General features: G+C 47.0%; 1 protein-coding gene across 1 annotated transcript; it reads right to left on the bottom strand.

Annotated features, from left to right (window-relative positions):
* Window positions 1-1,219: 1,219 nt before the first annotated feature.
* LOC123444930 (fasciclin-like arabinogalactan protein 4) lies at window positions 1,220-3,042 on the bottom strand. The gene has a single exon (XM_045121818.1). The coding sequence runs from the start codon at window positions 2,686-2,688 to the stop codon at window positions 1,432-1,434; it is 1,257 nt and encodes a 418-aa protein (XP_044977753.1). The 5' UTR covers window positions 2,689-3,042; the 3' UTR covers window positions 1,220-1,431.
* Between the last annotated feature and the right edge of the window lie 14,117 nt (window positions 3,043-17,159).

Genomic DNA, 17,159 nt, shown 5'->3' with positions numbered 1-17,159 from the left:
ACTTCACCAAACACATGCACGGCACGTTCGGCCTGTCCCGTGACCTTTCCATGCCTGCCGCCGGTTCATGAACGCCGACGACATCGTCTACTCCAGGGTCTACTCAACCTGGCTCGTTTCTAGTATGCAATCTGGCATTGTTCAGTCCGGACAACCAAACGCGTCCCAATTTTTTTTTCTTGGTCGATTTTCCTTAAAAGACTTGATCTGAGATGAACTCTTACAAAATATCACAAATATGCAACTTTGGAAACAATGGATAAGTTTATCCTTGCAAGGATATTACTCCCTCCATTCCTAAATATAAGTCTTTCTACAGGTTTCATTAATGGACTACATACGGATGTATATAGACATACTTCAGAGTAGATTCACTCATTTTGCTCCGCATGTAGACCCATAATGAAATTTCTTAAAGGACTTATATTTAGAAACGGAGGGAGTATTCAAGAAATAATTGTGTATTTTCCTTTTGAAACGGGATGAATTATGAGCCATGTGGCTGAATGGAAGCTGGCACATGGTGGAATAGGTCCAGGAACTAAACACGGGCCACCTTCGTTAGACCCACCCCGCTCGCAAATTATAGCAAAACTACAAGGAAATAAGATCGTTCTGAACATGATCATTCTGACTGAATGTTAGGAACAGCCGGATAGGACTAGAGCTACCACTACCAGGGGTCTCTCACCGGATGCGTTATAAGTGTTAATACAGTAGTCAGTGGCCACGAAGGATGTGCTCCAAATGAGTGCTGCTAGCTAGGCATAACACTCACCGCTGGCTACCACTTACCAGATTTTAGTTTCTCATCAGAATACACCGTATAAAGTTTGCTAGGTTTGTTCTCTTAGTAAATGTTCATCACATAGGTGGTTCTTGGCGTCTGAACCACGGATGAGATGCCAAGAGAACTCACTGTCAGACTTCCGTTCCTGCACTGCTATACTACTAGTCAAGATCGGTGTGCACTGACATGTGGTAGGGTTCATTCAATCGTATTTACAGAATTGCAGGGTGCGCGCCATGAGTAGCGGCAGGGCGATGTCAGCAAAAGAATCTAATGCGCAGTTGACGGCCCAGACCGCGTTCGCAGATGGCCAGCCCGTTCCCACTCACCTGCCTGTCTCTGTCTATCTCCTCATACCCGGGAACCCACCTTCTAGTGCCGGGTAAACAGGTAAATTTCATTTGGAAATTGGAATTGTAAAGACAAAAATGAACAAAGGGAATGCATAGATTTCTACACATGGTATTATTATTTCCCTAATCAAGTGAAGAAATCAAAAACAATTGCCACTAGAGCTACGATGGCCTCTACGAAATCCTCTCCCCAATCCAATGCCGGTGCACACATTCGGTTTCATCAAACGAGAGGGGAAATGGTAAGAGAAGAAGGAAAAATTGAGAAAGCAAGGTACCACCTGGATCTCATACCAGGGGTAGGAGCAGGCAGATCAATCCTATACACCACCAGTTTGCGTCTCTTGCCGGTGCCGACGACGGCTTGTTGTCCTGGCCACGCAGGGCCGGCGGGGAGGACAGCTTCGTCGGCGGCGTCCGCGGGGCATCGGAGACGCCTGATGTCATGGCGGCCGGAGGGGCCGTAGCTCCGGGGGTGGCGGTGTTCCCGCGGACGAACATTTCCTTGGGCAGCAGGACCTTGGAGACGGCGAAGACCGCCACGGGATTTTGGTCGAACACCGTACGGGTGATGGACGCCTGCACGACGCCGGTGTCGATGGCGACGGAGCCGTTGAAGCGCGTGATGTTGAGCGTGAAGCGGCCGGCCTCGGTGCACTCGGTGGCGAGCGTGGGCTGGACGGGGTTCACGATGGACTCGAGGGACCCCAGCGGGTAGTAGGAGTGCAGCACGTGGAAGCGCAGCACCACGGCCTTGCGGTCGGCGGGGAGCGACTGGAGGCGGTCGGTGGCCGGGAGGGCGGCGAAGGCGTCATCCGTGGGGACGAAGATGGTGATGCCGGCGCCGCGCTCGTCGGCCTCGAAGTCGTCCGCGACGCCCGAGGCCTCGAGCATGGAGGCGGCCACGTTGAAGCCGCGCGCGTCGGTGAGGACGCGGGTGATGTTGACGGCCGGGGACGGGCGGGTCTCGGAGCCCGACGCGGCGATGTCGAAGCCGGAGGGCACGATGAGGCCGCCCACGGCGAGCACGCTGAGGTTGTACGGCTCCCTGGTGACGGCGCCGAGCACGGTGGCGTTCGACCCGGCAGTCGACGGCGCCGGGGAGCGGACGACGACGGCGGAGCCCGCGGCCGCGGCCGTGAGGTTGACGGCGCCGAGGTCGGAGGGCGCGCGGCCGGTGGTCTGGAAGAGCGTGGTGACGAGCCTCCCCGAGGCGGGGACGCGGGCGAGGTCGGACGGGGAGAGGTACTCGAGGAGGACGTGGTAGCGCAGCACGTCGGCGAGGTCGGCGCCGGCGGCCGCGGCGAAGGCGGCGGGCGAGCGCGGCAGGTTGGCGTTGGGCACGGCCAGCAGCGTCAGCGACGACCGCCCCGCCAGCTCGGCGGCCACCGGGGAGGACGCCAGCAGCCGCGCGAAGTCGGAGAAGCTGGGGAACGCCGCGAGCACGGCCGTCACGTTGACCCCGGCGGCCGGGGCGGGCAACAGCAGCGCGGCGGCGAGCAGGGCCAGCAACCCGAGCGCGAGGCGCGGCTCCCCTCCCGCCATCCTCGTACTAGGCTGGAGTGAGGTGGGAGAAGAATAGATGGCCGGGGAGTGAAGCGGGACACGGGGAGACGGTGACGATGATGCGGGGGAATTTTTAGAGATTTCCTGCCGATTTATTATCTGACGAGTGAGGATTCACTGTCGAGTTTATTAATGGCGTGGAAGTGTGTAGTGTAGGTGTGGGTTGGATTCTCGCGGCTACGTACGTACGTCGTCTGCTCCCAGAGCATAGTCGACGGGGGAGGGAGGGAAGGAAGGGAGCTTTTTCTTTTTGCGAAGTGTGTAGGGTTAGTGCAGTACGTGTGCGTTGGTACTGCTCGACAGAATGATGGTGGTCGAGGCGTGCCGGGTCACGCCTGCGAAAATTGGAACTGTTTTATGCATCCCAAATGTCTTTTTCCACCCTAACAAAAATGTCCATTTTCCATTCAAAAAGTAAAGCACCTACTCCTTCCATTCCTAAATATAAATCCTTTTAAAGATTTTACTGGTGAACTACATATGAATGTGTATAGACATACTTTAGAGTGTATGTTCATTCATTTTATTTCGTATTTATACCATTAGTGAAATCTCTTAAAAGACTTATATTTAAAAACGAAGGAAGTATATTCTTTTTCAAAATGGCATCTGACAATTTTGTTTAGCACAATACAAACGCAAAATACTTACATACACAACATACATTCATTCATATAAACACAAGCGTGCACATGGTTAACAAGCATATTTACAGCCTATGAGATTTAACAAAATGTGATCAGGAGGTTTACCATAGTTAGAAAAATTGAAGCTATCCCATTTTTTCTTTAAAGAAAATAGACTACTTTATGTATCTATATGTCTTTTCTATATATAAACAATGTCATTTCTTATAGGAATGCCTTTTTCGAACAATTTATTGGTTAACGAGCATCGTTACACCGTACTCAATTGACCAACACATGGCGGTCAGCTTACTAGATATCATCTCACCATTAACTCATTGAGCAACACATGAGGCGTTTGACTCCCACTCCGGTATCATTTTCAATTTCAGTATCAGGAAGCACTACTTCTGATATTTTCTCATGAATACGCATTTTATTTGGTTCGAGCACAAGCAAATACATAGCAAAGGGAATTATATATCGTGTAGGATTAGACGTTTTACAAATGTGAAGCGGTGTATCCGGTAACATCATAACAGAAATGGAATGACCGAACCAAACAGCTGGTACTGTTTCCTAAAGTGTTGTAGTTGGTAGTTGAGGTTTTCCACCCAACAAAACGCGTCGACAATTGCTTCGCTTGTTAGTGCATTAAAAACATGGTCAAGTAGCCATATATTTCCTAGCTAAGGCTTCAATTTTGTTATTTCTCGGACCATTCTACAAATGAGCACGATCCATTCTCAAAGAATGAAGTGCCCACATTCAATGAGAGGAGGCGGGGAAAGACATAAACACCTCTGCATCGTCCTTGTGGGGGCGGCTTGGGGCGGTTAGGTTTTCCCGAGCCCGCACCATCCCCTCGAGTACTCACAACCATCAGTGTCTACTGGCTCGCCCGCAGAGGTGGCAAGGTCTTCCTGCTTCCCTTTTCTCCCTTGTTTGCCTTCTCCTTTCACGCGGCTCCTTCCCTGGCACGGCGTCGACCCCGATAAGGCTCTAGGTTGCAACTTCATCGAGCGTCGGTGTTTCCGTCAATCTTCTTAGTGTCGTTTCTCCGGATTCATGGTGGGTTGTCCACTGTCAACGGAGCAACGGCAGGCATCGGTCCCTAGGCGAAATTTGTTTGGCGATGTTGCTCCATTGGATCTGACCAAGGGCGTCAATCGGATACAAACCTAGGACCATAACGATGGCTCTTGGTGGCACTACCGCAGGGCTCATTCAACCCCCTAAGGATTCACAAACGTGTTCGTGAACACCGCTCTCGATGTACAAGATTTTATGGGATGACAAAGGGCCCCTTTGCGGTTCAACTATGGGAATCAACATGCACAAAGACCGGATCCAACAATCAACACACAGGGTTTAGACGGGTTCAGGCCACCGTGAGGTGTAATATCCTATGTCGTGTGTTTAGTGGATTATGAGTGTGGAAATCAAACTTACAAGGAGCGCTGCTTGCCAGCAAGATGCTTGGGAAGGGCTGCTACATGTGCAAATGGACATGGTTTTGCCCCCTCTAAAGGTAGCATAGGATCTCCTTTTATAGATCAAGGAGTTACCATAGTGACTAAATAGTGCTTACACGGGGTAAACAATGGCTATAGTGCCAAATACATAACCTTGATGAACTAGGAAAAATGCATTAAATGCTTTGCAAGGTGTCAAGCTGGGGACATCTCCCGGCAAAAAGTGCCTTTCCTTCTATGTCGTCAACCCAGCTACCTTCTATTCATTTGCCACGCCATCAGGAAGGGTGACAGTAAAGCTACTCTTCTTGCAACGAGCTGACACGTGCCCTGTGGCACCCCGATAGAGGGCCGACACACGTCCGTCCCCAGGATAAGACCGGACGCACGTCAAGAGCATGATAGAGGAATTCTAGGCAAATATGGCTTTGATACTATGATGGAGTGATACAGTACAAATGGCAGCAGAGGTCTTGATACAGCGGCTTCGACGTCCCTGGCTGGGCTCCATAACTCGCAGGACTGGCTTGGTTACGATCTAGCACAACGAGTCTTCTCCTGCAACTGGCCACGTGCAAGGCCAGGTGAATACTTTGAATGTACTCGCAAGACAACCAAATACATGGCATCCAAACAAGCAGATAACAAGGCAAGCATGATACGTCTCCAACGTATCTATAATTTTTTATGGTTTCATGCTATTATCTTGTCAAATTTTGGATGTTTTGCATGCCTTTTATATATTTTTTGGGACTAACTTATTAACTCAGTGCCAAGTGTCAGTTCCTGTTTTATTCCATGTTTTTGACCCCTTTCAGAGGAGGATTTTGAACGGAGTCCAAACGGAATGAAACTGCCAAAAAGATTTTTTCCAGAACAGAAAAAGACCGGGAAGCCGGAGAATCGGGGCAGGGGGCCACCACGGACCCCACAAGCCCTCATGGCGCGGCCAGGGGGCGCGTCCCCCTGGCTTGTGGGCTCCCTCAGCCTCCTTTGCCCTAGGTTTTGCGCCTATATATTCCCTAAAATCCCATAAAAAATCAGGAGATCATCGAAAGTACTTTTCCGCCGCCGCAAGCTTCTGTCTCCGCAAGATCCCATCTGGGGCACGTTCTGGTGCCCTGCCGGAGGGGGGATTCGGATACGGAGGGCTTCTTCATCAACACCATGACCTCTCCGATGATGCGTGAGTAGTTCACCATAGACCTACGGGTCCATGGCTAGTAACTAGATGGCTTCTTCTCTCTCTTGGATCTTCAATACAAAGTTTTCCATGATCTTCATGGAGATCTATCCGATGTAATCTTCTTTTGCGGTGTGTTTGTCGAGATCCGATGAATTGTGGATTTATGATCAGATTATCTATGGATCTTATTTGAGTTTCTTCTGATCTCTCTTATGCATGATTTCATATCCTTGTAATTCTCTTCGAGTTGTGGGTTTTGTTTGGCCAACTAGATCTATGATTCTTGCAATGGGAGAAGTGCTTGGTTTTGGGTTCATACCGTGCGGTGACCTCACCCAGTGACAGAAGGGGTAGCGAGGCACGCATCGTGTTGTTGCCATCAAGGGTGAAAAGATGGGGTTTTCATCATTGGTTTGAGTTTATCCCTCTACATCATGTCATCTTGCTTAAGGCGTTACTCTGTTCATCATGAACTCAATACACTAGATGCATGCTGGATAGCGGTTGATGTGTGGAGTAATAGTAGTGGATGCAGAAAGTATCGGTCTACTTGTCTCGGACGTGATGCCTATCTGTATGATCATTGCCTTAGATATCGTCATGACTTTGCACGGTTCTATCAATTGCTCGACAATAATTTGTTCACCCACCGTGATATTTGCTATTTTGAGAGAAGCCTCTAGTGAACACTATGGCCCCCGGGTCTACTCCACACCATATTTTTAGCCTTACACTTTTTACTTTGTTGCACTTTCCGCCTTCAGATCTCACTTTGCAATCAATCTTGAAGGGATTGACAACCCCTTTAAAGCGTTGGGTGCAAGCTCTTTTGTGTTTGCGCAGGTACTCTGGACTTGACGAGATTCTCCTACTGGATTGATACCTTGGTTCTCAAACTGAGGGAAATACTTACTGCTCCTGTGCTGCATCACCCTGTCCTCTTCAAGGGAAAAACCGACGCAAGCAAGAGAAGTAGCAAGAAGAATTCCTGGCGTTGTCGGGGAAGGACTTTTGTTGCCGTAGCAAAAGAATTTCTAGCGCCGTTGCCGGGGAGGATCAAGTCAAGAACGCATCCAAGTAAGTGTCGCAGACTCATCTCTTGCATTTACTTTGTTTGCGAGTTGCCTCTCGTTTTCCTCTCCCCCACTTCACTATTTGCCTTTTTCGTTTACCTTTTTCGCTTGCTTTCCTTTGCTTGTGTGCTATGTGCCTTCAATATGCTTGCATCTTCGCTTGCTGAAAATCTATTGATATGGATCCTCACCCACTTGCTAATCTCTTTAAGAGATCCACTTATGTGGAACCAATTGCTAGTGAGTTGAGTGCACTTGGCTTTCTCTATGGACTTTTGCTTGAGATGCGTGAATCTGAAAATCGTGATGAAGAAACTTATGAAGTGATTCACGAGGGCTCCTTGAATGAAAAGCATGATTGCAATGATTTCATTATAAATTCTATTAATGACAATCATGCTAAAAATATGCAAAACCCTAAGCTTGGGGATGCTAGTTTTGCTATGTCCACTACTTGTTGCAATGATCGTGATTGGGGTGATGTTTTTTCTTATGATCTTGAAAATTTGTTTAACCCTCATGATGATTATGATGTTTGCAATAATATTGAAAGTGGGTTTGGAGAAGTCATGACTTTAGTTGATGATAATCCCTCTATTTTTGAAGAGCGTCAACTTTGCATGCATGTGGATCATGAAAAGAATATCCTTTGTGATAGCTATATCGTTGAATTTGATTATGATCCCACATGTAATTGCTATGAGAGAGGAAAATATTGTGGTAGAAACTTTCATGTTACCAAATTACCTCTCGTTATGTTGAGATTGCTATTGTCTCTTTCTTCTTCCTTGCATTAGGTAACTATTGGTTATCTTGCCAATTTATTCTCCTATAAAATGCCTATGCATAGGAAGTATGTTAGACTTAGATGTGATTTTCACATGCTTTATGATGCTCTTGTTGTGCTTCAATGTTTGTGTTTTGTGTGAGCATCATTGAATTATCAATGCCTAGCTAAGGGCGTTAAACAATAGCGCTTGTTGGGAAGCAACCCAATGAATTTATCTTTTTCTTTCTGTTTTGTTGCATCCACACCATCATAATTCTGTTGTCATTGTGTTTTTTTGTGTTTCTTTTTGTATTTGAGCCAAGCAAAACCCTTATGACTAGTCTTTGTGAGGGTTGTTTGATCCTGCTGGAAAAAGACAGAAACTTTTCGCTCACGAGATGATTTTTCATTTTTATTCAGAAATAGATTTTGAGTTGATTCTTTTTGCTGCTGGTTGATATGCCTTTTTCCCAGGCAGTCGTAATTTTTTAGAATTTGTGAGGTACCATAAGTATACGAAGTATACAGATTGCTACACACTGGTCTGTTTTTGACAAATTCTGTTTTTGTTGAGTTGGTTGCTTGTTTTGATGAAACTATGGTTAGTATCGGGGGGTACTAGCCATGGAAAAGTGAGAATATAGTAGCCCAACGCCAATATAGATTGAATTCAAGTTGCTACAGAACCAAAAGAGGTGGTAGTTTGTTTTCTTGTGCTAATGTTATCACAAGTTTCTGTTTAAGTTTTGTGTTGTGATGTTTTCAAGTTTTGGGTGATATTCTCATGGACAAAGAGATAAGGAGTGGAAATAGCTCAAGCTTGGGAATGCCCAAGGCATCCCAAGCCAAATGCAAGGACACCAAAAAGCCTAAGCTTGGGGATGCCCCGGGAAGGCATCCCCTCTTTCGTCTCCAATCCATCGGTAATATTACTTGGAGCTATATTTTTATTCACCACATGATATGTGTTTTGCTTGGAGCGTCTTGTATCGTAGGAGTCTTTTCTTTTTGTTGTGTCACAATCATCCTTGATGCACACCTTTTTGAGAGAGAGAGACATGCACTCATCGTGATTTTGCTAGAATGCTCATAATGCTTCACTTATATCTTTTGAGCTAGATAATTTTGCTCTATGTGCTTCACTTATATCTTTTAGAGCACGGCGGTACGTGACTTGGTAGTTGACTTATGCTATGAAAGTAGTCCCAAAGGTGATAGGTAACCAAAGAGGATACAAAAACCTCCATCTTCATGTGCATTGAGTAGAAAGAGAAGTCTTGATTCCTCTCAATTAGTTTTGAGACGTGGATTTGGTAATATTAAGAGCTATGTTAGTAGGGTGTTGTCAATCTAGAAATACTTGTGTTGAAGTTAGTGATTCTCGTAGCATGCACGTATGGTGAACCGCTATGTTAGGAAGTCGGAGCATAATTGATCTATTGATTGTCATCCTTTGTGTTGAGGTCGGGATCGCGCGATGGTTAACACCTACCAACCCTTCCCCTAGGAGTATGCGTTTAGCACTTTGTTTAAAATACTAATAAAAACTTTTGCAACAAGTATGTGCGTTCTTCATGACTAATCAGAGTCCATGGTATAGATGCACTTTCACCTTCCACCTTTGCTAGCCTCTCTAGTGCCGCGCAACTTTCGCCGGTACACAAACCCACCATATGCATTCCTCAAAACAGCCACCATACCTACCTACTATGGCATTTTCATAGCCATTCCGAGATATATTTGTTGGGTAACGTAGCATAAATTTAAATTTTTTACTACGCATATTCAGATCTTCCTATGGAGAGACCAGCAACGAGAGAGGGGTGAGAGCATCTTCATACCTTTGAAGATCGCTAAGCGGAAGTGTTGCTAGAACGCGGTTGATGGAGTCATACTCGCGGCGATTCAGATCGTGGTGTGATTCCGATCTAGTGCCGAACCACGGCACCTCCGCGTTCAACACACGTGCAGCCCGGTGACGTCTCCCGCACCTTGATCCAGCAAGGAGGAGGGAGAGGTTGGGGAAGATCTCCGGTAGCACGACGGCATGGTGTTGATGGAGAGACGAGGTCTCCCGGCAGGGCTTCGTCAAGCACCGGCAAAGAGGAGGAGAAAGAAGAGCAGGGCTGCGCCGAGGGAGAGGGAAAACTGTGCGTAAAACAGCCGCGAAACCCCCACTATATATAGGAGGAGGGGAGGGGGGTGCCACCCCTAGGGTTCCCACCCTAGGTGGTGCGGCAGCCCCCATAGATGGGAGGTGCGGCGGCCAGGGCAGGGGGAGGGGGTGGTGCACCCCCTAGGTGGGCCTTAGGCCCACCAGCGCCTAGGGTTTCCCTCCCTCTCCACCTCCTGCGCCTTGGGCTGAGTGTGAGGTGCGCACCAGCCCACCTAGGGGCTGGTTCCCTCCCGCACTTGGCCCATCTAGCCTCCCGGGGTCGTGGCCCCCTTCCGGTGGACCCTCGGAGCCACTTCTGGTGATCCCGGTGGTCCCGGTACCTTACCGGCGACGCCCGAAACACTTCCGATATCCAAAACCATCCGTCCTATGTATCAATCTTTACCTCCAGAGCTCCTCGTGACGTTCGGGATCTCATCCGGACTCTGAACAACTTTCGATAACCTCGTACAACAATAACCTATAACCCTAGCGTCATCGAACCTTAAGTGTGTAGACCCTACCGGTTCGGGAGACACGCAGACATAACCGAGACACCTCTCCGGCCAATAACCATCAGCGGGATCTGGATACCCATGGTGGCTCCCACTTGCTCCACGATGATCACATCGGATGAACCACGATGTCAAGGATTCAATCAATCCCGTATACAATCCCCTTTGTGTGTCGGTATAGAACTTGCCCGAGATTCGATCGTCGGTATACTTATACCTTGTTCAATCTCGTTACCCATAAGTCTCGTTACTTGTTCCGTAGCATGTCATCGTGTGACTAACTCCTTAGTCACATTGAGCTCATGATGATGTTCTACCGAGTGGGCCCAGAGATACCTCTCCGTCACATGGAGTAACAAATCCCGATCTCGATGTTGGAGAACGTCGCATGGGAAACAAAAATTTTCCTACGCGCACGAAGACCTATCATGGTGATGTCCATCTACGAGAGGGGATGAGTGATCTACGTAACCTTGTAGATCATACAGCAGAAGCGTTAGTAAATGCGGTTGATGTAGTGGAACGTCCTCACGTCCCTCGATCCGCCCCGCGAACAATCCCGCGATCAGTCCCACGATCTAGTACCGAACGGACGGCACCTCCGCGTTCAGCACACGTACAGCTCGACGATGATCTCGGCCTTCTTGATCCAGCAAGAGAGACGGAGAGGTAGAAGAGTTCTCCGGCAGCGTGACGGCGCTCCGGAGGTTGGTGATGACCTTGTCTCAGCAGGGCTCCGCCCGAGCTGCGCAGAAACGCGATCTAGAGGAAAAACCGTGGAGGTATGTGGTCGGGCTGCCGTGGAAAAGTCGTCTCAAATCAGCCCTAAAACCTCCGTATATATAGGTGGGAGGGAGGGGACCTTGCCTTGGGGATCAAGGAGCCCCAAGGGGGTCGGCCGAGTCCAAGGGGGAAGGCTCCCCCCCCCCAAACCGAGTTGGACTTGGTTTGGTGGGTGGGAGTCCTTCCTTCCCTTCCCACCTCCTCTCTTTTTTTTTCTCTTTGATTTTCTTTCCTAGGCGCATAGGGCCCTTTTGGGCTGTCCCACCAGCCCACTAAGGGCTGGTGTGCCACCCTCAAGGCCTATGGGCTTCCCCGGGGTGGGTTGCCCCCCGGTGAACTCCCGGAACCCATTCGTCATTCCCGGTACATTCCCGGAAACTCCGAAAACCTTCCGGTAATCAAATGAGGTCATCCTATATATCAATCTTCGTTTCCGAACCATTCCGGAAACCCTCGTGACGTCCGTGATCTCATCCGGGACTCCGAACAACATTCGGTAACCAACCATATAACTCAAATACGCATAAAACAACGTCGAACCTTAAGTGTGCAGACCCTGCGGGTTCAAGAACTATGTAGACGTGACCCGAGAGACTCCTCGGTCAATATCCAATAGCGGCACCTGGATGCCCATATTGGATCCTACATATTCTACAAAGATCTTATCGTTTGAACCTCAGTGCCAAGGATTCATATAATCCCGTATGTCATTCCCTTTGTCCTTCGGTATGTTACTTGCCCGAGATTCGATCGTCAGTATCCGCATACCTATTTCAATCTCGTTTACCGGCAAGTCTCTTTACTCGTTCCGTAATACAAGATCCCGCAACTTTCACTAAGTCACATTGCTTGCAAGGCTTGTGTGTGATGTTGTATTACCGAGTGGGCCCCGAGATACCTCTCCGTCACACGGAGTGAGAAATCCCAGTCTTGATCCATACTAAGTCAACTAACACCTTCGGAGATACCTGTAGAGCATCTTTATAGTCACCCAGTTACGTTGCGATGTTTGATACACACAAAGCATTCCTCCGGTGTCAGTGAGTTATATGATCTCACGGTCATAGGAATAAATACTTGACATGCAGAAAACAGTAGCAACAAAATGACACGATCAACATGCTACGTCTATTAGTTTGGGTCTAGTCCATCACGTGATTCTCCTAATGACGTGATCCAGTTATCAAGCAACAACACTTTGTTCATAATCAGAAGACACTGACTATCTTTGATCAACTGGCTAGCCAACTAGAGGCTTGCTAGGGACGGTGTTTCGTCTATGTATCCACACATGTAAATGAGTGTTCATTCAATACAATTATAGCATGGATAAGAAACGATTATCTTGATATAGGAATTATAATAATAACTATATTTATTATTGCCTCTAGGGCATAATTCCAACAGTCTCCCACTTGCACTAGAGTCAATAATCTAGCCCTCACATCATCATGTGAATTACATTGTAATAAATCTAACACCCATACAGTTCTGGTGTTGATCATGCTTTGGCCGTGGAAGAGGTTTAGTCAGCGGGTCTGCTACATTCAGATCCGTGTGCACTTTGCATATATTTACGTCCTCTCCCTCGACGTAGTCGCGGATGAGGTTGAAGCGTCGTTTGATGTGTCTGGTCTTCTTGTGAAACCGTGGTTCCTTTGCTAAGGCAATGGCACCCGTGTTGTCACAGAACAAGGTTATTGGATTCAGTGCACTTGGAACCACTCCAAGATCCGTCATGAACTGCTTCATCCAGACACCCTCCTTAGCCGCCTCCGAGGCAGCCATGTACTCCGCTTCACATGTAGAATCTCCTACGATGCTTTGCTTGGAACTGCACCAGCTTACCGCACCCCCATTAAGAATAAATACGTATCCGGTTTGCGACTTAGAGTCGTCCGGATCTGTGTCAAAGCTTGCATCGACGTAACCTTTTACGGCGAGCTCTTCGTCACCTCCATACACGAGAAACATCTCCTTCATCCTTTTCAGGTACTTCAGGATATTCTTGACCGCTGTCCAGTGATCCACTCCTGGATTACTCTGGAACCTACCTGCCATACTTATGGCCAGGCTAACATCCGGTCTAGTGCACAGCATTGCATACATGATAGAACCTATGGCTGAAGCATAGGGGACGGAGCGCATATGCTCTCTATCTTCATCAGTTGCTGGGCACTGAGTCTTACTCAATCTCGTACCTTGTAAAACTGGCAAGAACCCTTTCTTGGACTGTTCCATTTTGAACCTCTTCAAAACTTTATCAAGGTATGTGCTTTGTGAAAGTCCTATCAGGCGTTTTGATCTATCCCTATAGATCTTAATGCCTAGAATGTAAGCAGCTTCTCCTAGGTCCTTCATAGAGAAACTCTTATTCAAGTAATCCTTTATGCTCTCTAAAAACTCCACGTTGTTTCCAATCAGCAATATGTCATCCACATATAATATTAGAAACGCCACAGAGCTCCCACTCATTTTCTTGTAAATACAAGATTCTCCAACCACTTGTATAAACCCAAATGTTTTGATCACCTCATCAAAGCGTTTGTTCCAACTCCGAGATGCTTGCACCAGTCCATAAATGGATCGCTGGAGCTTGCACACCTTGTTAGCATTCTTAGGATCGACAAAACCTTCGGGTTGTATCATATACAACTCTTCCTTAAGGAAACCGTTAAGGAACGCCGTTTTGACATCCATCTGCCAGATTTCATAATCGAAAAATGCAGCTATTGCTAACATGATTCTGACGGACTTAAGCATCGCTACGGGTGAGAATGTCTCATCGTAGTCAACTCCTTGAACTTGTGAAAAACCCTTTGCCACAAGTCGAGCTTTATAAACGGTCACATTGCCGTCAGCGTCCGTCTTCCTCTTAAAGATCCATTTGTTCTGAATAGCCTTGCGGCCCTCAGGTAGTACCTCCAAAGTCCACACTTTGTTCTCATACATGGATCCTATCTCGGACTTCATGGCTTCTAGCCATTTGTTGGAATCTGGGCCCACCATTGCTTCTTCATAATTTGCAGGTTCATTGTTGTCTAACAACATGATTGATAAGACGGGATTACTGTACCACTCTGGAGCAGCACGTGGTCTCGTCAACCTGCGTGGTTCGACAGAAACTTGAACTGGAGTTTCATGATCATCATCATTAACTTCCTGCTCAACCGGCATCGCAACGACAGAGGTTTCCCCTTGCCCTGCGCCACCATCCAGAGGGATGAGAGGTTCGACAACCTCGTCAAGTTCTATCTTCCTCCCACTCAATTCTCTCGAGAGAAACTCCTTCTCGAGAAAAGCTCCGTTTTTAGCAACAAACACTTTGCCCTCGGATTTGAGATAGAAGGTGTACCCAACTGTCTCTTTTGGGTAACCTATGAAGACGCACTTTTCCGCTTTGGGTTCCAGCTTTTCAGGCTGAAGCTTTTTGACATAAGCATCACATCCCCAAACTTTAAGAAACGACAACTTTGGCCTTTTGCCATACCACAGTTCGTATGGTGTCGTCTCAACGGATTTTGATGGTGCCCTATTTAAAGTGAATGCAGCTGTTTCTAATGCATAACCCCAAAACGATAACGGCAAATTAGTAAGAGACATTATAGATCGCACCATCTCTAATAGAGTACGATTACGACGTTCGGACACACCATTACGTTGTGGTGTTCCAGGCGGTGTTAACTGTGAAACAATTCCACATTGTCTTAAGTGAGTACCAAACTCGAAACTCAGATATTCACCCCCACGATCAGACCGTAGGAACTTGATCTTCTTGTTACGATGATTTTCCACTTCACTCTGAAATTGCTTGAACTTTTCAAATGTTTCAGACTTGTGCTTCATCAAGTATACATAACCATATCTACTCAAATCGTCAGTGAAGGTGAGAAAATAACGATAACCGCCGCGTGCCTCCACGCTCATCGGACCACACACATCGGTATGTATGATTTCCAACAAGTCACTTGCACGCTCCATTGTTCCGGAGAACGGAGTCTTAGTCATCTTGCCCATGAGGCATGGTTCGCACGTGTCAAGTGAATCAAAGTCAAGTGACTCCAAAAGTCCATCAGCATGGAGTTTCTTCATGCGCTTTACACCAATATGACCTAAGCGGCAGGGCTACAAAAATATGGCGCTGTCATTGTTAACTCTAACTCTTTTGGTCTCAATGTTATGTATATGCGTATCGCTATCAAGATTCAATATGAACAATCCTCTCACATTAGGTGCATGACCATAAAAGATGTTACTCATAGAAATAGAACAACCATTATTCTCTGACTTAAAAGAGTAACCGTCTCGCAATAAACAAGATCCAGATATAATGTTCATGCTCAACGCAGGCACTAAATAACAATGATTTAAGTTCATCACTAATCCTGATGGTAACTGAAGTGAAACTGTGCCGACGGCGATTGCATCAACCTTGGAACCATTTCCTACGCGCATCGTCACTTCATCTTTCGCCAGCCTTCGTCTATTCCGCAGTTCCTGTTTTGAGTTGCAAATATGAGCAACAGAACCGGTATCGAATACCCAGGCACTACTACGAGAGCCGGTTAAGTACACATCAATAACATGTATATCAAATATACCTGATTTTTCTTTGGCCGCCTTCTTATCTGCCAGATACTTGGGGCAATTGCGCTTCCAGTGACCCATACCCTTGCAATAGTAACACTCCGTTTCAGGCTTAGGTCCAGCTTTGGGTTTCTTCGTCGGATTGGCAACAGGCTTGCCGCTCTTCTTCGAATTACCCTTCTTGCCTTTGCCGTTTCTCTTGAAACTAGTGGTCTTATTCACCATCAACACTTGATGCTCTTTACGGAGTTCAGACTCTGCGACTTTTAGCATCGCAAACAACTCGTCGGGAGACTTGTTCATCCCTTGCATGTTGTAGTTCAACACAAAGCCTTTATAGCTTGGCAGCAGGGATTGAAGGATTCTGTCAGTGATAGCCTCTTGCGGGAGTTCAATCCCCAGGTCAGCTAGACGGTTTGAGTACCCAGACATTTTGAGCACATGTTCACTGACAGACGAGTTTTCCTCCATCTTGCAAGCATAGAATTTATCGGAGGTCTCATACCTCTCGATCCGGGCGTTCTTCTGAAAGATAAACTTTAACTCCTGGAACATCTCAAATGCTCCATGACGCTCAAAGCGACGTTGAAGTCCCAGTTCTAAGCCATACAAGACTGCACATTGAACTATTGAATAGTCCTCCTTACGTGCTAACCAAGCGTTCTTAACATCCTGATCAGCCATAGCGGGTGGTTCATCTCCTAGCGCAACATTAAGGACATAATCCTTCTTCCCAGCTTGTAAGATTAACTTAAGATTACGAGCCCAGTCTACAAAGTTGCTTCCATCATCTTTCAACTTAGCTTTCTCTAGGAACGTATTAAAATTCAGGATGACTGTAGCGTGAGCCATGATCTACAACACAAATATATTCAAAGTGGACTTAGACTATGTTCAAGATAATTAGAGTTTAACTTAATCAAATTATTCGCTAAACTCCCACTCAAAAAGTACATCTCTCAAGTCATTTGAGTGGTTCATGATCCACTTACAGTAGCTCAAGTCCGATCATCACGTGAGTTGAGTATAGTTTCAGTGGTAAGCATCCCTATGCTAATCATATCATCTATATGATTCATGATCGACCTTTCAGTCTCATGTGTTCCGAGGCCATGTCTTCACATGCTAGGCTCGTCAAGCTTAACCCGAGTGTTCCGCGTGCGCAACTGTTTTACACCCGTTGTATGTGAACGTTGAGTCTATCACACCCGATCATCACGTGGTGTCTCGAAACGACGAACTGTAGCAACGGTGCACAGTCGGGGATAACACAATTTCGTC

The sequence above is a fragment of the Hordeum vulgare genome, chromosome 3H (genome assembly GCF_904849725.1).
Source record: "Hordeum vulgare subsp. vulgare chromosome 3H, MorexV3_pseudomolecules_assembly, whole genome shotgun sequence".
NCBI lineage: Eukaryota > Viridiplantae > Streptophyta > Magnoliopsida > Poales > Poaceae > Hordeum > Hordeum vulgare.
This window is presented reverse-complemented; position numbering and strand designations above follow the sequence as displayed.